This window comes from Liolophura sinensis, chromosome 6 (assembly GCF_032854445.1).
Source record: "Liolophura sinensis isolate JHLJ2023 chromosome 6, CUHK_Ljap_v2, whole genome shotgun sequence".
In the NCBI taxonomy this organism is placed as follows: domain Eukaryota; kingdom Metazoa; phylum Mollusca; class Polyplacophora; order Chitonida; family Chitonidae; genus Liolophura; species Liolophura sinensis.
In genome coordinates, this window is record NC_088300.1 from 28,725,228 (window position 1) to 28,745,003 (window position 19,776).

The 19,776-nt window shown below is 38.0% G+C and overlaps 1 protein-coding gene across 1 annotated transcript; it reads left to right on the forward strand.

Annotated features, from left to right (window-relative positions):
- Positions 1-175: 175 nt before the first annotated feature.
- LOC135468104 (probable ATP-dependent RNA helicase DDX56) lies at positions 176-18,665 on the forward strand. Its single transcript, XM_064746167.1, has 17 exons — positions 176-274; positions 2,418-2,579; positions 2,962-3,042; positions 3,441-3,514; positions 4,307-4,477; positions 5,142-5,232; positions 5,826-5,890; positions 6,233-6,337; positions 6,800-6,871; positions 7,829-7,942; positions 9,152-9,271; positions 9,722-9,822; positions 11,915-11,988; positions 12,457-12,546; positions 13,695-13,800; positions 14,500-14,615; positions 18,530-18,665. The coding sequence occupies exons 1-17, from the start codon at positions 200-202 to the stop codon at positions 18,602-18,604; spliced, it is 1,692 nt and encodes a 563-aa protein (XP_064602237.1). The 5' UTR covers positions 176-199; the 3' UTR covers positions 18,605-18,665.
- The last annotated feature ends 1,111 nt before the right edge of the window (positions 18,666-19,776 follow it).

Consider the following 19,776-nt stretch of genomic DNA (forward strand, 5'->3'; position numbering starts at 1 on the left):
ATTACGCGTTTTTTCATGAATTTAGCTCATGTACTTAAGTTCAAATATCTCGAATATCAAATTTATCTATCAACAGAAGATCGTTCTCGCGAAATATGAGTGTTTTCAAAGTATCTACATGGGTTTAAGGTAAACGGAAAAGGCAATGCGGAAGTTGGTGGCCACGTGGGTTTGTTGGGGGTTAACGCAGTGGGAAGAGATGGCAGGCACTTCAGATGAGAGCACAAATGTATTGGGTTTTCATGAAATGGGACTGGATGACCGAATTTTGAAAGTGAGATGGTGGTAGAACATTCAGTAATTTCTTGTGTCATTATGAAGTGACTGTCGTGTCGCGGAGTAACTTCATGTAGTATTTTCGCTGTAACGCCTAGCTCATACATGTAATGATGTAGCTGCCTGTTGATTATATATCGTAGTTGATGTAGCATGTCAGTGTGCTTTTGTCATATATAGTACAGAACATTTTACGTCACCTCTTTTAGATTAGTCCTGTTTTCCCTCAGTCCATCTAGATAGACTCAGTGTGCTATTTCAAAATTCTGACATTCATTGTAACCCAGAGTCCATCAACGCTTCTCAAAAACATGGCACATATTTCAAACTCCCATCCCATTCCCACCTCCTCTGCTCATTTATACGTTATGTTATTGTGGAATCTCAAATATTTATTTATTCATTTGATTGGTGTGTTACGCCATACTCACGAATATTTCACTTATACGACAGCGGCCAGCATTATGGTGGATGGAAACCGAGGAGCATCTGCAGGCTGCTGGCAGACCTTCCCATGTGCAGCCAGAGGGGAAGCCAGTGTGAGCTGGACTTGACATCCCAGCAACAGGTGAAAGGCTCTTGGGCCATTAAGCAATGCTGGTGTGCTAACCCCCTCGGTCATGGAGTCCCCCGAATCTCTAATAATATCCTCCTAATTCACTTTCCTTACTGATGAAACTAATTAACTCGCTGTGTGGTGGACCCATTGACTGCTTGAACTTTGGGAGTACCAAGTGCCTCGCTGTCAACAGCCATTTTGAAGTGTCATGTGGCAGTCTTTTCAGTTTGAAATGCAGTTTTGGTATTGAAATCCTCAAGAAAAGTATTACATTTCGATTGCCATCTGCAAGAACAACTTCAATCTTCCTAATTCAATCCAAAATGGCATAAAAAAGAACTTGTATTGTTAGGGTGCAGTGAGTGCAGACCTCATTGAGAATGGTTCCATCGAGTTGGAGTGCGCAAATATGTGGCGATTTGTTTGAGAGTCGGCGATGGATGCAGTGTTACGATAAATGTCAGAATTTTAAAATGGCACAATGAGTCCATTCAGATAGACTATCTGAATCAGTCATTCCTCTGATTTTTTTTCTTTCTTGTTTTGATACCTGGTACATGATTTTCATACTCGTGTATATGTGTTAGTGTTATGAATCATGCTGCTTAACAGACTTCAGTTTTTGAAAGGGCAGCTAAATTTAAACTATGAGCTGACTTCACTAAAATCAACAAGGACACTGACAGGCCTCATTTCAATTAACTCCTTGTCTCATGAACAGCTATGACGTAACGTGAGGTAAATTTTTAATTGATTTATTTGATTGGTGTTTTTTTCCTAATACTCAAGAATAAGTGGGACCTCACCTGCTGAATGCAGTGTGTAGCTAGTGTCACAACCGTGGTAACAATATGTAGAAAAACATGACATCAACCAATCAGAGTCTCAGATCTGAAGTCTCGTGTTTTTCAGGTTAGGTAGAATGAAGGAGTTCACTGAAATTGTACATTTGTTGTACATATACAATACAGTACGTGCATTTTCTTTAGGGGATATTTAAATTTTCTCTGAATTGCTGAAAACAATTATACTAACTATATTTTGGGCTTTGCAAATCAGTTTACAAAATGAAAGTCTGTCTTACAGGTATGCCTTTAACTACCTAATACCACTTTAACTTTGAAACTCTCCATTAGCCATTTTCAGAGATCCTACATAACCACACCTAAGCAAATACCATTTGAATGGGAGAGTGACCCCAAATGTCTGAGAGGAAATACGTTGCAGCCTTACTTGCTGACTTACCTTGTCAGGAGAACACCAACAACCATAAATGCTGTGTCCTGTATGTCAGAATTAAGGACAATTAATAGTGAAGGTGCCTGACTTGCTTATACACTTTGTTGTTATAATCTGGGAAAATATGCCCTTGTTTGAAAATTATTATCGTTTTATCCCCATTTTGACGTGACAAATCTCAGAACAAGTTTATGAGATATTAAATGCTCCTCACCTGAGTAGTTTGACACATTAATTTAGGTTTCTCTCAGTATTTCTTGTGATTTTGCTCTTCTATTTTTTCCTACTGATATGTTGCACATAATATGTCTGTACTCACCTAAAAAGTTTTTGTTTGTGAAAGGCTGTTGCTAAACTAGGCTGGTCGTCCCCAACACCAATCCAGGAAAGAGCAATTCCTCTTGCCCTCGAGGGGAAGGATGTTTTGGCTAGAGCACGAACAGGTTCTGGAAAGACAGCAGCTTTCGTGATTCCAGTTGTCCAAAAAATCCTTCTGGCAAAACAAGTATGTAAATCCAGTTTATATTCAAGAAAGAAATTATTTGTTCCGGAAATTATAAGTCTCAATAACATTACAGGTAGACATATTGTTTGAGGCAAAATTTTTTTTTTTTTTTTCTGACAGTCTCTTTAATGTAGACAGCCATAGAGCAATGTGTTCACATCATTATACAGTCAGTCTATTATTGTGTCTTGTTATAGTGGCTTTCCCTGATTGTAGACAGCCTCAGAGCAGTGTGTTCACATCATTGCACAGTCAGTTTATATTATGTCTCATGATCATGACTTTCCCTGATTGTAGACAGCCACAGAGCAGTATGTTCACTTCATTACACAATCAGGCAGTTTATGTTGTGTCTCATGATCATGACTTTCCCTGATTGTAGACAGCCACAGAGCAGTGTGTCCGAGCACTGGTCATGACCCCATCCAAAGAACTCTGTAAGCAAGCCTATAACAACATACAGGTAAGACTTTGCTGTTGAGGCTGTCAGGCCAAATTATCTTGAAAAACAAGAGTTTCAGTAGAATGCAGCTACAGAAATGGGGGTGATTCCACAGTGCCTTTTTGGACTTCAGACAAAATCTGAAGTATGGTATCAAATTTTGACCTCCTAATGAATGCTGACTTAAGACAAAGGTTTTCAAATTTCAAATTTGGTTTTGTGGAGGCAGTGTCTGTTTAGTCAACTTATTCCATGGTTAGATTATTACATCCAATGGGACTATTGTGATAAAAGGTGATTTCACGTTTGGTCTAAAGGTCAACTGAATAAGTGCTACAGTGAATATACCAATGAAATGTTTCGTTATCTGTCAAATTTATTTTTATTCCACATGCTTTATGTTGATTTTATGATTTCAGGAATTGACCAGTTATTGTTCTAGAGAAATTAAGTGTACAGACATATCCCCCCATGTTCCTCTATTACAACAGAAGTAAGTTCCGCTTTCAGTTTTTCACCACATTTGCCCAATGCCAAACTAAAGTGTTAAGCAATGTAATTTGTTCCAGTGCTTCCAGATATCTTTCTGTGTGTAAAAACGGTGATTAGGCATAAAATATAAAGCTATTTGGAAAATTTAAGACAGTTAAAGGCTGCAAAATGGACCGTTTAGAGAAGGGTAAATGTAGGCTTCTACAAAATTCTCATTTACAGCTGTAGGCCTATTGGTCATTTAATGTTCGTGTTGTTGATGAGTCCTGTTCTCAGAACACTCAGTGTGGATAGCTGTCACAAAAGTTTTAGTCAGACCTTTACTTTTGTATTAAGTTAAGGCGACACAAGTTTCAATTTTTTGTTTTATAGGCTCTAAAAAATCCAAAATTAAAAATCAACCTTCTTATATTGTTCGATATCCAAGTTTTTATGATTTTCCAGGGTTTCCAGTCATGTAAATATGTCTTCAACAGTGAACATAACTCTTATTGATCACATTTACAATAATTATGGGCATCTGAAATAGTTTCTCAAGAAGTGATTTAGAAGAGGCGAACAGGGAAGAAAATTGATGAGGTGAATGTTGGTGAACTTAAGAAGTTTCTAAAGGAAAGAGGTGTCATTTGTGCCTCTTAGAGACAAGTGATTGGCAAATTAATGTCAACAAAGGTTAGTTTACATTTTTCCTCACATCACACAGCAGGACTGTTTTTACCTTTAACAGCAAAAGAGTTCAGACTTGAAACTCCCCTGTTAGGATACTGTCTGTAGTTCTTTCTGTTGTCTACAGGCCACTGTTAATGGAGAAGCCTGATATTGTTGTTGGCACCCCCAGTCGAGTATTGGCACACTTGACTGCTGGAAACCTCAGTGTAAAAGAAACTATGGAGCTATTGGTGATTGATGAAGCAGATCTGCTCTTTTCATTTGGATATGAACAGGATGTGAAGAAACTGCTGGAGTAAGTAATGGCTTAAGAGAAACTTATGAGAAAACAGGCTTGCTATAGTCTTGCTAAATAAAATTTCTCGTTACATGTATGATGTTTGTGGTATTTAGTTTTTCACTATACTCTCCTGAACTCCTCTCTATTCAGTTAAACCTTAGCTGTAGCAGATGTCTACAACACAAATTAAACGTTTTTGGTGTTAATGTTCCAGAAATTCTATTAAGTTATGCAGTCAGTTTTCTCTTTGTCATGTATCATTGTCGTGAAAGCTCACTAAGTTAGCTTGTTGCATAAACCTCTGGTGTTGAACCAAAGGCAGAAGACAGACTGCTATTCAAACCACCACACCAAGTGGTTTGAAAAGGCAAACTTTATGGATATCCCTCTGGGTTAAAAACATATGTAGCTGACACCCAATGCCCCATCAGTATTAGCAGACTAATGGCTATATGGGTATGAGCATATGCCAAATGATGAACTTTATCATGAAGGGTACAGGTGAATCTAGTAAGACATGTACCTAAAAATAAGTGACGTAGGCAAAGTACAGTCGTAAATTGAAATTTCTCAGATCTAAGAGAACACAGTGGATTGTAAACCTAGAATATTCTCCCATTTGCCCCTAAAGTCTTTGAAGTTTGAAACAAACAAAATGTTTATGGGATTTACTTTGTAGACATCTTCCAAAAATATATCAAGCCTTCTTGATGTCAGCAACGCTAAGTGAGGATGTGAAAGCCCTGAAGAAGTTGGTTCTGCACAACGCCGTGAGTATGTAGAAGTAGTTTTACAGATGGATACTAAACAAGACTCCATGTTACCAAGTATATGGATGCGTCAGTGCAAGTCACAGAACTGCTGTATAGGACAGATGATGTTGAGACAGAGGAATATTTGGCTGGCATACAAACTGCTCATGTATTATTCATCAATTATCAACTTATTTTCCTCTATATTAATATTTGAAAATGTGCTGGCCTTATTTCAAAAACTCTACATAGAATTACGTAGACATAACCACTGTGAAATATGAGTTCAGGGAGCCGGATTACCTTTAATCTGAAACATTAATCTGTTACTTAAATAACCTAAAATTTCTCCCCAAAATACATTTTTAGAAGCAAATAATGACTTCTTAAAATTTCCTGAAACTTCAATAATACACCAGTATTATTTCAGTAGGATATCATACTACCTTGCAAAAAAAAAGAAAATTCTAATCTCTCAGAATCAGGTAAAATGTGTAAATTTTGGGCCACTTAAGTGTAATGGCAGTTGATGAATAGGAATATCTTCATGGATTATAAAAGCTACTGTCTGAATCAGTTATATATTTGGCTAATTGTTATTTTCTTTACAGGTGATATTAAAATTGGAAGAATCACAACTGCCAGAGGCCACACAACTTACTCAGTATCATATCAAGTATTGCATATTGCTTCATTCAATTAAAAAAGCTAATTAACATGTATTTTATTTTATTCACAGTATATCTTATCTAAAAGTGTAGGTCATAACTTCTGTTATTTAAATTTTGATATCACAGACTAAAATGAGAAACACATGATAAGCTGGTGTTACCAGTATTTGTTGGAGTTCTTTTGCCTTGCCTACCGTTGTCATTGTTTTCTACATGTAAGGAGAGGTTTGGGGGTCAGCCCTGTTTTTTATGTTTTTTTTATATATGTACATGATGTAGACATATCTTGACATGTAGACAAGAGGGAAAAATCACAGTGAACCCAAAATGTTTCATATCTGTTTCAGATGCGAAGATGATGATAAATTTGCTTTAATCTACACATTGTTGAAACTACGATTAATTAGAGGGAAATCCATCATTTTTGTCAATTCTGTAAACAAATCATACAGGTAAGTTTCACTTTTAGAGCTGTATGATACATTGTCTAAAATAGCATTGTGTATGTAAGTTTTAGCGGTCTACTCTTCGTAATATACATGTAGCATTTTTTAGACCATCAGATTGAAACCGGATTCAGTGTGTCGGCGTCAGTTTACTGATTTGTGTGTTTCATTGGTGTTTTATGCCTTACTCCCCCTTACCGGGTAAAGCCCTGGCAATTCGCAAACTACTGTGAGCATGAAGCCAGCATAAGCTGGACTTGAACTCACAGCAACCGCAGTGGTGAGAGGCTTCTGGGTCATTGTGCGGCGCTAGCATGCTAACCTGTAGGCATCATTTTGACTGTACTCTAATTTAGGGACCAAATTCAATCTTTATACAACCCGCACCATCCTTAAATTAGATATTTATTTGAGAGTGTCATCCCTTACTTGTATCTAGCGTTATACTGTGTCCGCTTTAATTGACAGGTTGAAGCTATTTTTAGAACAGTTTGGGATTCTGTCGTGTGTATTGAATTCAGAACTTCCCACAGCCTCCAGGTAGGTTGGCTCTTTTGTTTGATGAGATGAACATGATACATGTAGATGTATGTACCAAACCATTGTCTTATGTAATTCCATAATAGTGTTTATGTGGTTACATTCATATTTTCTTTTGTGAAGTCTCCTCAGTAGAATGCAATTAATAGCAGCAATATGATTCATCAAGCCAAATCAAAGCACGGCTCTTAGTGACCGTGTTGTACGAGGCAACTCTGTCACTTAATATTTGACATTTGAATATTTTCATGCTTGACCCCACTTTGGCCGTTTTACTCGTATTGTGGCGACTGCATGTTTGAATACAGCGGCAGCTTCATAGTTTATTTCAACTCACAAATCTGACCTGATATGTACATTGTTTCAATAATCTGGCATAAAATGTCCATGAGATCTGAATATATATCATGTGGTAGCACAGCTATCAATTGAAGTGTGAGCCAAATCAAACACAGCACTTTTGTTTATCATGGGATGTTTTCTGTATGACATCTTATACCAGAAATCCCAACTTGTGAACAGATATATTAACTCTATAGTATATCCTGTACTGGTACGTAATAATGTTACAGTAGCGGAGTTTTGAGTTGAAACTCTTTTGTCACTGAAAATAAATATAGAGTATGACTTGCCTATAATGTAAGGCAACTTTTGTTGACATTAACTCACCAATCACCTGTCTGGCCATGTTGTAGATAATTAAATGACATTGCTTTCCTTCAGGAACGTCTTGAGATCACAAGCATTCAGCACCTCCATCCTTTGTCTCTCTAAATAACTGTAAATAACTCTTTGTGAAACTTTGACTTTCATGTTGAAGTAAATGTAATGGAAGTTAGTTGTGGAACATTTCTGACACATCACATGGTACTGTACGATGTTTTTACCTTCATTGTGAACTCAAAACTGAGCCATTTCTTGATCTTGAGCATTGAAGATTTATTTATTGTGCCACAGATGCCACATTGTGACACAGTTCAACGATGGTTTGTATGACATCATCATAGCGTCTGATGAAACCATGTTATCAGATCCCCAGGAAAAACCTCAGCACATCAAGAAGGGCAAAAGGTAACTTGCACATGTGTGAAAAATAATTTATTTATAGATGAAAGTATACTGTGAATTTTCAACCTTTTCAAAGTTACACGCTTTTATTCAGTGGAATTTATGCATGCAGTTGTTGTGAAAATGATGCTGAACTGATGTGTTTGTGTCATTAAAGATGCAAGCTTCATAAAACTGTGCATATTATTTCTCTACACCCCATGGGTCTGTCAGAATGTTTCATAATATTGGTTACAGAAGTGCTTGAAAAGGTTGAAGAATTAGGGTATTACCATTGTTGGTTGTGGGTTTCCCCCGGGCTCTGCCCGGTTTCCTCTCACCATAATTCTGGCCACGGTGGTATAAGTGAAATATTCTTGAGTACGGCGTAAAACACCAATCAAATAAATGAATAAATAAATTACCATTGTATGTGTTGCAGGACAAGTCAGCAGGTGAAAATACTTCTAAACATTTATATTGTAGCTGTAGGACAATTGTGCATATGAAAATACATGTAGGTCAATTCTGTATATGAAAATACATGTAGGTCAATTCTGTATATGAAAATACATTAGGTCAGTTCTGTATATGAAAATATATGTAGGTCTATTCTGTATATGAAAGTACATGTAGGTCAATTCTGTATATGAAAATACATGCAGGACAATTCTGTATATGAAAACCCATACAGGAGAATTCTGTATATGAAAATATGTGTAGGACAATTCTGTATATGAAAATACATGTAGGTCAATTCTGTATATGAAAACACATACAGGAGAATTCTGTATATGAAAATACGTGTAGGTCAATTCTGTACATAAAATACATGTACACGCGTAAATGTTCATGTAATTATTTTGAAGCGATGCACAACATTTGTAGACAGAAATGCATAATGGCAGACATAGCTATTAAAACTGTTGTATGACATGTCAGAACTCTACCTGCTGGTATTGCTCACAAATAATGTTCTCTTTTGCCCTGCAATTTATCCTGAAGTTTCTTGAGAGGCTTATGGGTTATTGTGGCATGCTGACACGCTAACTACCTTGGTCATGGAGGCCCCTTTAGATGGCAGAAAACATTACTGTAACATCCTGTGAACACATGAATACATTTATAGAAAAGAGTACCACGACTCTTAGTAAAGGTTATACCTTAATTCATTCCTTCTTCTTTTGCAGAGTGGTGATAGGTTAAATATTTACCTGCTATCTTTTTTCACAGAATTCATAAAAAGGATGAAGAATATGGTGTATCTCGAGGGATAGATTTCCGGCATGTCTCAAATGTAATCAACTTTGATTTTCCAGTCACTGTTGATGCGTATATACACAGAGTAGGCAGGTAAGCTCGGGTGTATGGAGTGGTATAATATCTACCAAGAAAGTTGACACAAAAATACTGCCAACTGATACCCCGAAGGTTAGGTGAGCAGAGAAATATGGAAAGCTGTGAGTTAAATTCATGTTATATACATACTGAAGTGAAACTGAAACTAAAGTTGGTGCTGTGTAACATTTGTTGAAGATCACTTCATATCCACACCTGTAGTGTGCATATCTGTCACGTGGGAAAGTTTTGTCAGTAAATTGCTAAAAGTCAGTGGTTTATGCCTGTTACCTTGGTTTCCTGAACCCATCAAACTAACCAAAAATCAGTGAAAATTCTTGAGCATGGCATGAAGAAACAATCAGATAAATAAATTAAATGCATTTTTACTGGTTACTTGACATGTAATGGTGTGTTATTGATATGTTGACAAATAATGTTGTGTTGTCGTGGACATGTTGACAGAACAGCTCGTGGGGACAGTGAAGGGACAGCCTTGTCGTTTGTCAACATGAAAGAGATGGCGCAGCTAAAACTGGTGGAAGATGCTTTGTCAGATTCCTATGGTAAGTCACGTGGCCAGTCTTCCTTGACCTCTGCTCTGATTCATATCAGAAAACTGCCATATCAGCTCTCTACACAAGAACCATATGTGCTCTGAGTGCTCAATTAGAAATTACTTTGTTGTATGAAAAATGCATTTGCATGTTGTATATCTAATTGGAATTGGCTATTAGAAGTGCACTAAAAAGTTTTAATTTCATGCTGGATGGAGAATCTGTCAGATTGTGATGTAAGCTTACATGTTTGTATGTATGTAAGTAAGTATGTAAGTAAGTAAGTAAGTAAGCAAGTATGTATATATGTATGTATGTATGTATGTATGTATGTATGTATGTAAGCATACATGTATGTATGTATGTAAGCATACAAGTATGTATGTATGCATACATGTATGTATGTATGTATGTATGTGTGTATGTATGTATGTATGTATGTAAGCATACATGTATGTATGTTTGTATGTATGTATGTATGTATGTATGGATGCATTTTTAGCTCTTGTATAGTTATATACATTGATTGAAGGTTAAGCTTTTTCATTTAGCTCTGTGGCCTGAGGTATGGTGTGTAAATGCACATACTCGGATGGGAGATTAAGCTTTATTTTCAGCTCTTGTATATTGGGCTATCATACATGGATTAGAGGTTAGGTTTTTTTTTTGCTCCCAAGTTTAAGGTATGGTGTGTAAGTGTACATTCTCAGAGGGCAGGTTGAGTTTTTTTTTTAGCTCCTGTGTAATGGCAATCATACATGAATCTCCAGCATACAGCAATAGAAAGTGTTTTTCGTTTGTGGGTTTTTTTTTGTTTTTTTTTTCTTTTTTCGCCTATGTACATCTACAAAGGGCCTACTGATGGAAGGTTGAACCGTTTTATTGGTTTTTGTTTTATAGGCTTTGTGATGATTTCTTATGATTTTAATTCATAGACTTCAATTCAAAAATTTACCAGTTATATAATTGTTTTCTGTATCAAACAGGCTCTCTAGAAATTAAGCCTCTTTGCAGGGCAATATACATTTTCTTGTATACAGGGTTTCTGTGACTTGCTTATGAGATTTATGGACTTTGCCAGACTAATCATTTTTGTAATCAAGAAAAGCTTCATATAGGTCTACAGTTTTTAGGCACATGCCTACCTATGTGTAGGAGGACAAGAAGGCTATTGTACTCCTCTGGCGATTTGAACATTTTCCTGTTTTGTGGACATCATGCTCACATTCAGATTGACTTCATTCTGTTCTGTAAACATGGATTTCTACAAGCCTTGCTTTTAGGGCTACAGTTTCTAATGCGGTCACTCATCTGGATAAGCTTTTTTTCTCTCTTTACCAGATTTGTAGAGTGTAAGAGTTTACCTTGGTGCATACTAATTTATCCGGTATGCACGGTATCTGTAGAAAGATTCCTACATCTGTATTATTGCAGCCTGTGACACTATCAAATGCATGTGCATTCCTGTACTATGATGAAATGTTTAAACCACAAACATAGACAGTGACAATTGTCAGCTGAGTATTTGCTCAACCAATTAGAAGGCTGCAGTGGCCACCCATATTACACAGATAGCCAATCATGGGAAGTGATTTGCTTATCAAAGACCACCCCACCCCAAATTTTTTTTACTATCATTGCTCAGTATTTGCTCAGCCATTCACAACATTGGAATTGTTCACAGATTGCCGCATGAAGTTCACAATTTGCATATCACAGACCACTGCCTCATTTTGTGCTCGAACTCCCCACAATGACAGCTTTACCACCAAAACACTTCACAACTTTTATCTTTATTCTGATTCAATTGTCTACTTGACTGCTAAAGCAGTTGAGCTGGTGGGATTCTCTGAATGCCTTGTTAAAGTCTTTTTGTATGACCCAACCCGGTTTTGATCTCAGATCTCCTGATGTCGAGGCAGGCTGTCTAACCATTAGGTTACCGAAGCGGTCTAAGCATACAAGTATCTTACATCTGTACGGAGGCGTAATTGATCAAAGACAAATAATCTGAGGTAGGTTCTTGATCTTATTAAATGCAGTCGTCTAACCTGTACAGAGAATTATCAGTATGCTAATGTTCAGTGTATTCTGTGTGCAGGTGACGGGGAGGATATGTTCAAACCATTTCAATTTAGAATGGAGGAGATCGAGGGCTTCCGGTACAGAGCCAAGGTACGTCCTTTCTTAGACACAGAAAAGATTTTACAATATAAAATGAAACAGTTACATATGTAACTCTCTTTCACTTCACTGTGTATGTAGAGACATACATTTTAATTTAAAAATTTTGTAGGATTAATACTTAATTGCTTTATACAGATGAAATGGTCAAGTACTTGTCAGCCTGGTGTCAGTAATTTTGCCGGTTTTTTTTTAAAAAAAACGTGAAAGATATAGTTGGAATCTGCATGAAATTGCCATTAAGATATTAATTACTTTATTTAAAGGTGGACAATTCCATTTCATCTCACTGAAGGGATTCAGTACTTGTCTGAAAACCCATCAAGACTTTGAAAAGTGCTATTCCGTTTATTCATGAAATACATTGATCAAGTGCATTCAGTCACTGCATTCAATAATTAAATGTAGTATTGTACCTTCCAAGGATTTGGATCAAACTTGTTAACACCTGTATTTCAGGATGCATTAAGAGCAGTTACAAAGGTGGCCATCAGAGAAGCTCGTTTGAAAGAAATCAAACAAGAATTGTTGAACTCCAAAAAGTTAAAGGTAATCTTGTTTTTTGTGTAGGCATTTTGAAAATGCAAATTGAAGGTTCCACATTGTGTGTTTATGATGTGGGTGACAATCTAAATTCAGTTCTTGTCATCAAAAAACAACCATGTTTTTCTTATGTGGCCATAAAAAAAATCATGCACCATTTTTCATAAAGAAAAGGAAGTGATAATTACTCATAGGGGGCTTTTAACAACCCCTTACATCCCTAAAATAATAGGTAACTGTTTCTGTATTAGAAGAGAATGGTGTGATTTTACACAGATCAGAAATGTCTTACCTATGGTATCATACCCATGGTTATCAGCTTATAAGCATTTATTTATTTATGTTGTTTTATGTCGTAGTCAAGAATATTTCACTTAAACTTATAGCGGCCAGTATTATGGCTAAGCTCAAAGGAAACTCACAACCATCTGCAGGTTGCTGCAGACCTTCCCGCGTGCAGCTGGAGAGGCAGACATGAGTGGGAGGCTTCAGGGTCATTGAGTTTACAAGTACATGCAATAGTTTAACATGCAGATGTTTTCCTAAGTTGATCCTCATCGTATCACGTCTCGCGTGCAGACCTTCCCGCGCGCAGCTGGAGAGGCAGACATGAGTGGGAGGTTTCAGGGTCATTGAGTTTACAAGTACATGCAATAGTTTAACATGCAGATGTTTTCCTAAGTTGATCCTCATCGTATCACGTCTCGCGTGCAGACCTTCCCGCGCGCAACTGGAGAGGCAGACATGAGTGGGAGGCTTCAGGGTCATTGAGTTTACAAGTACATGCAATAGTTTAACATGCAGATGTTTTCCTAAGTTGATCCTCATCGTATCACGTCTCGCGTGCAGACCTTCCCGCGTGCAGCTGGAGAGGCAGACATGAGTGGGAGGCTTCAGGGTCATTGACTTTACAAGTACATGCAATAGTTTAACATGCAGATGTTTTCCTAAGTTGATCCTCATCGTATCACGTCTCGCGTGCAGACCTTCCCGCGTGCAGCTGGGGAGGCAGACATGAGTGGGAGGTTTCAGGGTTATGACTTTACAAGTACATGCAATAGTTTAACATGCAGATGTTTTCCCAAGTTGATCCTCATCGTATCACATGTATGCTATGTTGGTAATTAACACCTCGTGCTCTCTTCTGTTTTTAGTCCTATTTTGAAGATAACCCCAGAGACTTACAACTGCTGAGACATGACAAAAGTCTTCATACAGTCAAGAATCAGCCACAGTTAAAAAATGTACCAGATTACCTAGGTATGCGCTTTTTTACGACTTCCAAGATGTAAGCAAATGAGGGGTGTGTCTTAGGTGTGCAGTTTTGATGTTTGGCTTTGAATTGAACGGACAAGAATTCGGTTCAGTCCCGCCTTAGACAAGAGATTTTCATGACAGCACTGAACAGTGACAGCACTTGCTTGTCCAGTTAGGTGACCTAACATGAAGTTTGTTGGAAATCACTTGCTGTTATGTCCTAAATGTTGAACTTGGCTCTGTGGTTTGGAAAGTTTGTCAGTTACTCACCAAATTTTGGTGGTTTACTCCAGGCACTCTGGTGTTCTGTGCTCATGAAACGAACCATGGTATAATAACATTATGTATTCATCATTAATCGTGTTAACCACAAGTTAATGAATATATGCAATTGTGTGGTAAATATGAACTGACTAACTTGACATTGACAGATATCTGTTTAACCTGTGAATTATACGGAGAGGCTTATTATGCAAATTAATGTGGTTAAAAATGTAGCTATTCAGCGTATTGTGTGTTGTTAGTGTAAAATTACAATTGCTAAAGCATGTTTACTGGTATCGAAAAAGTATTCTAATATTTGTATAGCTTTCTTATTCCCTCTTTGACTTCATTTAATTCCTAATTTCATAAGTGATATTGAGGAAAAAGTCAGCAGTTGATGGCATATGTTGTGAGAGTCCTCTTGTGCTTTGTTGTCAGTTCCCCCCACCCTGAAGGGTCTCAGCAGAAATGGCGGTCGCAATAAATCTCGCAGGTCAGGACAGTCTAATGATAGAAAAGCACCTGCCATAACCCAAGGTCAAAGAAAATTCCAGGTAAAGGACTGTGTGACCTCATTCTGAAGTATGGTAGAGATGGCATCATTGGCTCTTGTGTTCAAATATTTCCAAAAAATTCAAAACAGAACACTTATTTCTTGGATGAAAAATGGCAGTTGCTGTTGTTGTTGAATGGAGAGCCACCCTGTTCTGTCTCACTGGTTCTGTTGCTATATGCTGTATTTCACTTGAAGTATAGCATTTTTCAAGTAACACATTTCACTTGATTGATTCATTCACATTATATTGGCATTATGAGGTGTTTTTTTCGAAGTTTGAGTAATTTCTTGTTAGAAAAACTTTGGTTGGCATCAATAGTGTCATAATAAAGCCTTTATGTGCTTCTGAAAATGCATTTTTAATCTCAAAACCTTAGGTGAAATTTGGTATATAATACAGGATATATTGCAAGAGACCATCAAATGACAACTACACCCGCGTATATTTAAGATTACGGGCATCTGTTGGCTATCTTGGATTTTTTTTCTTTTAGACATTAGCTCATACTGAAAATGGCTATTTGCTTATTACTGGTACCACAATGACAGGTGACCTGTGAGCTACATGTAAAGTCCATGTAAAGTTTTAGGTGTCTCAAAGATTATCTTGAAATACTCAAAATTTTTTGAATTCTGTTACATGTACTGTTGATGATTACAATGCTTTAACATACGGAAACATGTAGTTGTTTATCTACTCTGGGACATGGATGTATGGTGCACACTGAAAACTGCTATTTGGCTTATTCTGGACATGGATGTATGATGTGCACTGAAAACTGCTATCTGGCTTATTCTGGGACATGCCTGTATTATGCACACTGAAAACTGCTATCTGGCTTATTCTGGGACATGCATGTATGATGCGCACTGAAAAGTGCTATCTGGCTTATTCTGGGACATGCCTGTATTATGCACACTGAAAACTGCTATCTGGCTTATTCTGGGACATGCATGTATGATGCGCACTGAAAAGTGCTATCATTTTTATTTTGGGACATGGATGCATCTTGCGCACCGGAAACTGCTATCTGGCTTATTCTGGGACATGCATGTATGATGCGCACTGAAAAGTGCTATCAGGTTTATTTTGGGACATGGATGTATCTTGCGCACCGGAAACTGCTATCTGGCTTATTCTGGGACATGCATGTATGATGTGCACTTAAAAACTGCTATCTGGCTTATTCTGGGACATGCATGTATTATGCACACTGAAAGGTGCTATCAGGTTTATTTTGGGACATGGATGTATCTTGCGCATCGGAAACTGCTATCTGGCTTATTCTGGGACATGCATGTATGATGTGCACTTAAAACTGCCACCTGGCTTATTCTGGGACATGCATGTATGATGTGCACTTAAAACTGCTATCTGGCTTATTCTGGACATGCATGTATTATGCACACTGAAAGGTGCTATCAGGTTTATTTTGGGACATGGATGTATCTTGCGCACCGGAAACTGCTATCTGGCTTATTCTGGGACATGCATGTATGATGTGCACTTAAAACTGCTATCTGGCTTATTCTGGGACATACATGTATGATGTGCACTTAAAACTGCTATCTGGCTTATTCTGGGACATGGATGTATGGTGCACACTGAAAACTGCTATCTGGCTTATTCTGGGACATGCATGTATGATGTGCACTTAAAACTGTTATCCGGCTTATTCGGGGACGTGGGTGTGTGATGTGCATGGAAAACTGCTATCTGGCTTAATCTGGGACATGGATGTAGCATGCGCACTGAAAACTGCTATCTGGCTTATTCTGGGACATGCATGTATGATGCGCACTGAAAAGTGCTATCTGGCTTATTCTGGGACATGCCTGTATTATGCACACTGAAAACTGCTATCTGGCTTATTCTGGGACATGCATGTATGATGCGCACTGAAAAGTGCTATCATTTTTATTTTGGGACATGGATGCATCTTGCGCACCGGAAACTGCTATCTGGCTTATTCTGGGACATGCATGTATGATGCGCACTGAAAAGTGCTATCAGGTTTATTTTGGGACATGGATGTATCTTGCGCATCGGAAACTGCTATCTGGCTTATTCTGGGACATGCATGTATGATGTGCACTTAAAACTGCTATCTGGCTTATTCTAGGACATGCATGTATTATGCACACTGAAAGGTGCTATCAGGTTTATTTTGGGACATGGATGTATCTTGCGCATCGGAAACTGCTATCTGGCTTATTCTGGGACATGCATGTATGATGTGCACTTAAAACTGCCACCTGGCTTATTCTGGGACATGCATGTATGATGTGCACTTAAAACTGCTATCTGGCTTATTCTGGGACATGCATGTATTATGCACACTGAAAGGTGCTATCAGGTTTATTTTGGGACATGGATGTATCTTGCGCACCGGAAACTGCTATCTGGCTTATTCTGGGACATGCATGTATGATGTGCACTTAAAACTGCTATCTGGCTTATTCTGGGACATACATGTATGATGTGCACTTAAAACTGCTATCTGGCTTATTCTGGGACATGGATGTATGGTGCACACTGAAAACTGCTATCTGGCTTATTCTGGGATATGCATGTATGATGTGCACTTAAAACTGTTATCCGGCTTATTCGGGGACGTGGGTGTGTGATGTGCATGGAAAACTGCTATCTGGCTTAATCTGGGACATGGATGTAGCATGCGCACTGAAAACTGCTATCTGGCTTATTCTGGGACATGCATGTATGATGTGCACTTAAAACTGCTATCTGGCTTATTCTGGGACATGCATGTACGATGTGCACTGAAAACTGCTATCTGGCTTATTCTGGGACATGCATGTATGATGTGCACTTAAAACTGCTATCTGGCTTATTCTGGGACATGCATGTATGATGCACACTTAAAACTGCTATCTGGCTTATTCTGGGACATGCATGTATGATGTGCACTTAAAACTGCTATCTGGCTTATTCTGGGACATGCATGTATGATGTGCACTTAAAACTGCTATCTGGCTTATTCTGGGACATGCATGTATGATGTGCACTTAAAACTGCTATCTGGCTTATTCTGGGACATGCATGTATGATGCGCACTGAAAAGTGCTATCAGGTTTATTCTGGGACATGGATGTATCTTGCACACCGGAAACTGCTATCAGGTTTATTCTGGGACATGCATGTATGATGTGCACTTAAAACTGTTATCTGGCTTATTCTGGGACATGCATGTATGATGCGCACTGAAAAGTGCTATCAGGTTTATTCTGGGACATGGATGTATCTTATCACACTTAAAACTGCTATCTGGCTTATTCTGGGACGTGGGTGTGTGATGTGCATGGAAAACTGCTATCTGGCTTATTCTGGGACATGGATGTAGCATGCGCACTGAAAACTGCTATCTGGCTTATTCTGGGACATGCATGTATGATGCACACTTAAAACTGCTATCTGGCTTATTCTGGGACACAGAAAATTGTGTATGAACAGATTTTGAGCTCTTCAGGCTAATGACTTCACTGCAAAATAATTCTGAGCAAACAAAATTCAGAGATACACTGTAGAAATGTACATTCCTTACATACAGCTCACAGCTAGATATCCCTTCTGCTATCTCATTGCAAACTTATGCCTAATGACCAATCCAAAGATCTCAGCCAATTTTTTTTCCAATACATCTGCACCATATTTCAGGTTTTACTGTACATCTACTAAGCCATCGGGAACTTCCAAACTCCTTCCAGAGCACTCTTTTTGTTCTAGCATTTGTGTAGTATGTCACACTTTTCATTGTGTGTGTACTCTGGAAACACTTTTGTAGCAGACAAGCACTGCAATGTTGCAAAAGAAAATGGTGTGTTTTTAACTGAAGTTTGGACTGCTGTATTTAGCCCATCATTCTCCTGTGAACTTCTTTCTTTGTATTTCAGAAGCGACAAGCAGATCCACTGAAGAGTTTCCAGTTTGCTGGCCTAAGTCAGAGTAAAAAAAAGAAAAAGAAATAAACCTTCAATTGATTATTGTGCATGCATTACTGAATAAATTTTATGCTGATGTAAAGGTAAATGTTTGTCTTTTGCTTTTTTTTTTTGAGCTCTAGACATATTTTAGAATGTTGATGAAACTAGACCAGAAATGAATAGTTTTGAAAAAAAAAATTTTTTTCCTATGTTCATTGCAGTACACAATTTGGATAGCATTTGGCTGTAATGTGTGGCTTTAGGCTAAGAAAAATGAGAGCAGAATAACACCTGCTGTGGCATGACAATATGGTTTGTCACATACATACACATTGACCAGTACATACAGTGACAGACATCATCCAAAACCAATGACATCAAACGTCATAAATAAATCGTAAATTTAAGCCATCTCAACACATTACTGCAAGTTAAGAATGCAAATTTGAAATGGTGCATTTCCGATTGAGTCACCGACCAGACTAATTGTTGTTTCACAGACGCGGCTTTATAGTAAACTATCTGACTAGATAGGCCAAGTAGATTCTTATAATATTTGACAATTTAAAAGTCTTAACCATTTAAAAATCACTTGCAGTTAGTGCTAAATCAAGAAGGATGTATACATTAGTGTAGTGTGGCCGATTTTACGAGTAATCTACGAATGAGACAAGAGGCATAGGCCTGGCCTATTGGGCGGAAGTTCAATCCTGGCCTTTAACAGGGAATCTACGAATTGCAGCGCTCTGAAGTGTTCGTGGGGCCTTTGTGACAGTAAGCGGTCAACGACACTCGTCGGGCCGTTTTCGCACTTCAGTCTGACGGCTGTTGAAGACCGCTTGTCTTTCACCAAGAGATGTATGCCACACGTATAGGAAATACACGGAATGCTAAACACTAACTAATTTTCTTACAATGCCACTCCCAACTCCCTTTCTCACACAGTTGTTTTACGCAAAGCGTTTAGCAACAATCAAATAAATAACGCGAATGGGAGTGTGGAGCAGGATATTCCATGATGAAGTGGGGGGGGGGGGAGGGGGAGTACGGTCATTAATCATTTACACCTTTATTGATCGTGAAAGTGGTAGTTACCTAAATTAACTACGGTATTCGCACGTGTAAATTGAGAACATTTTAACCAGAAATAGTGTGTGGTAATATGGCCATTCATATGTAGGTAAGAGTAGATGAAGAAATAATACGTTTCACATTTG

Bases quoted from the DNA above. Each gene is read 5' to 3' on its own strand.
- LOC135468104 (XM_064746167.1), top strand. From the start codon at position 200: ATGGCAGGCACTTCAGATGAGAGCACAAATGTATTGGGTTTTCATGAA. The intron at 5,233-5,825 runs GTGAGTATGTAG...TTTTCTTTACAG, and splicing joins AGTTGGTTCTGCACAACGCC to GTGATATTAAAATTGGAAGA. The intron at 6,338-6,799 runs GTAAGTTTCACT...TTTAATTGACAG, and splicing joins TCTGTAAACAAATCATACAG to GTTGAAGCTATTTTTAGAAC.